Source organism: Malus sylvestris, chromosome 15, assembly GCF_916048215.2.
Source record: "Malus sylvestris chromosome 15, drMalSylv7.2, whole genome shotgun sequence".
NCBI lineage: Eukaryota > Viridiplantae > Streptophyta > Magnoliopsida > Rosales > Rosaceae > Malus > Malus sylvestris.
The window spans coordinates 41,671,543-41,674,692 of NC_062274.1; the positions used below are offsets into that span (position 1 = coordinate 41,671,543).

Sequence of the window (3,150 nt, forward strand, 5' to 3'; positions counted from 1 at the left end):
AAGGCTTAGCTTACTAAAGGATTTTGGGTCTTTTGGCCTAATCTATAGGGAATCGGGCCCTAGAGATGGAGAGGGCACATTATGCAGTACACCCTATGGACGGCTACCCTGGAAACCTAAAGTTGCTATCGAGTGCACTAAGGTAGCCTACAGTTTTCGAAAGACTATCTACGGCTTGCCCTTCGAGCAGTAAAGCCACGTTAGACTTACACATCTGCACATTCTTATGAAAGGTTAAACAAGCTAGCGTGCATATACGAAGCCTTATCCACTGTCGACATGCTACGTAGTCAATAAGCTTCACCACTACCAAGCGCGGAACAACCTACTCCAAGTCCTAAAGTGTTGTGACACTTGCTACGCAACCTACGGAATTGGAGAAAGCCAAGGTTAGATAGCTAATGGTTATGCAAACTTGTCTGCTTCTATAAGTAAGATATCCGGTTGCTAACCCTATGGTTAACAACTTTGCAAAAGTTCTACACCAACACCTACGTTGTGTAGGCTACGCGAGCCTATCTACTTATAGAAAAGTAGCATGCCTGCCACTGGTCTATAACGTCTAAAGGTTAGGATATGGACAAAAAGAAGAGAAGATGGAGAAAAACGAAGGAAACAAGTTTATTAAATTTTCTAGCAAAATTGATAAACAACTAGCAAAAACGGAAGGAGTTCAAGCAAAATAAAAGCAACAAGGAAGAACAAAAAATCCTAAAGGCTACCTAAAAGACTACTCTTCAGTAGCTTGGACATCCCACAACTACTCGGTTGCCATACCTTCAGTAGTCGTGATGCCTTCAGCAGCGGCACCATCCGGTGCTTCGCCCTCAACAACCTGAGCACCAACCTTTCCGACTACTTCAGTAATACAGGACTCAAAAGTAAAGGCGAGCAAGTCTTCCGGAGAACTAGAGAAGGTCTCGAAGTCTTTACTAGAAAACTCAAAGTCAGACTGTCGTCCAAAGAGATGATCTACATAACCTAGGTTGTAGAAATCGGCTTGACTCTGAGTAAATGAAGCCCCGAACCCTTCAACTGCTCATTCTCCTCGAGTAGTCAAGCACGAACCCGATGCAGCTCCTCCACTTCTTTCTTTAAATTGTCGTTAATCTTCAAAGCACCTTGGAGTTCAAACACTTGAAGTTCAAGATCTTGAATTTAAGGTATGTAACACTCGATCTCCTTCTCTGCACTTTCGTACTTTACTTGGATTGCGTCAAGCCTAGTCTTCAAATCCACGATCTCTTAGTGAGTGATCTCAAGCTACAGAGAAGTGGAGGCAGAGATATTAGACCCCTCCCCTTCAAAGCAGCAAGTTCAGATTCCAATCTCTTGACTTTCTCGGTCGAGGAGTAAGCTTCGACTGCCACAGTTCTTGCCACTTCCTTAGCAGCCTTGGTATCCTCTTGATCAAGAAGCATAGACTCAGCTAACAGAATCTCCATTTTCTGCATCATGGCCAGCAGAGCAGTCTTTCTATACTCGGTCGTATGCTTCGCAAGGAACTTAGGCCAACAACTCATTTGACGCCATCAACAAACTTGGCACATACATCCATATCTTCAAGCAGGTTTGGCTCCAAGAGCACACAAATCTCATAAGCTTTCCTATAAACAGACTTGGTGAATTTCTCACGATTGCCTACGCGAACAGTCTCATTCTTCTCAACAGACGAGTCAATCTCAGCAGTAGAGGGAAAAGATTTTGGCGCTACTTTAGCAGGCAAGGGCACCTTGTCACTCTTCATGGTAGCAAGCTTCTCTAAAGGTGAACCAGACTTAGCCCCAGACAGAGGCTTTAGCACAAACTTCGGCACCGAAAACACAGAGGAACTTCTACGTTGGGCAATCATTTCCGCAATCGAGCTAGCAGCCTTCAGATTGGCAAGTGCCACGGGCATAGATCTAGCAACCTCCTCTTTATTGCCCTTAGAGGAGGTCAAGTTAATCACAAGTTTGGGAGCAGTCGGTGAACCCTCACGAGCAACGGAAGGAATCTTCGGTTTCTTCTCAGCAGGCATCTCTTGGGCAGGTGGGGAAGGCTCTTTTTCCCACCTTCATTTGTAGGAGGCTCTACCACAATGATAAGATGAGCCAAAGCCTCAGACTTGATTCGTTTTATCTCCTCTCTCAAAGGCAACCCACATTTTTCCCTACGAAGATGATTAAGCAGCCAACATCTTTCACGGTACTTGGAGGGGATACCCAGAGCAACATGAACTTTCTTTATGTCTGGAAAAGTCTTAAGAGTGGAGCTAAATTTCGAATCTACAAAAGCAGAGGAAGACAATCAGAAAATTAAAAAGCAACTTAGCACTAAAACAAAGCAGCTGCGAAGATTAAGCAGCCTACTTACCGGATATGAAGACCAATGGTACACGTAGCTCGGGGGAAGAATTAGATTCCCATTCTCCACTTATCTTCAATGTCTCATTGGCTCAGTCATGATCTCCCTTACTTGAGTTATCAAAAAGCCTATGGCGAGATCACAGCTGCCCAACTCCATCAATGTGACCTATTCCAAAGAAGTACCAAAATTCATTGACGGTTAAATCTAAGTCAAAGAATTGGCTTAGATTGTGGAATGCCACCATCATATGGATCGCGTTCGGAGAACATTGGGCAGGGGCACATCTCATAGAGCAGAGCACTTCTTGGAAGAAACGTGGCATAGGAAAAGTAAACCCCAACACAACATAGTAAAGGTGGAACTTGATAGCTCTCCGAGCTCAGCCTTGACTCACGGCTGCTACCATCCTTCACACGCTTCACACGCACTCCCGACGAAATGGCATACCAATATGCCTCGAGGAAGTCTCTAAACAAGTAATTGGAGCTAATCTTGAAGTGAGCAACCTTGAAGTAGCCAACCTTACTCAATGACCCGCCTTGACTGTACAACGACGGCACACCATCATCATTCTTGTGGCTTGAGGGGGACATGCTTGAAAAAATTCTACAAAGATATGACTGGAATTCGTTAGAGGGTTGCCAAAAAAAAAACAAAAAAAAAACAACAAAGGCCCAAGCCGTAGGAGCCCAGCAAACCTGACAGGCCCCATAGCCTGGCGTATCCTCCCTCACACCAGGACCCAAGTTAGATGAAGCCACACACGACACTACATTGCCGTGGCTTCCCTAGGCATTTTTT

At 44.8% G+C, this 3,150-nt stretch overlaps 1 protein-coding gene across 2 annotated transcripts; it reads right to left on the reverse strand.

Annotated features, from left to right (window-relative positions):
• Nucleotides 1–638: 638 nt before the first annotated feature.
• On the reverse strand, nt 639–2,937 carry LOC126604864 (uncharacterized). 2 transcript variants are annotated; one of them, XM_050272178.1, is made up of 3 exons: nt 2,591–2,937; nt 2,356–2,514; nt 639–2,267 (listed from the first exon to the last, which is right to left on the reverse strand). In XM_050272178.1, exon 3 carries the CDS (start codon nt 2,018–2,020, stop codon nt 1,520–1,522), a length of 501 nt encoding a protein of 166 aa, XP_050128135.1. In that variant the 5' UTR covers nt 2,021–2,267; nt 2,356–2,514; nt 2,591–2,937; the 3' UTR covers nt 639–1,519. The 2 variants fall into 2 exon arrangements, with proteins under 2 accessions (XP_050128135.1, XP_050128134.1); XM_050272177.1 differs by having other exon boundaries at nt 2,356–2,937.
• Nucleotides 2,938–3,150: the final 213 nt, after the last annotated feature.

Coding starts and splice junctions, on each gene's coding strand:
- LOC126604864 (XM_050272178.1), bottom strand. CDS start 2,020: ATGCCTGCTGAGAAGAAACCGAAGATTCCTTCCGTTGCTCGTGAGGGT.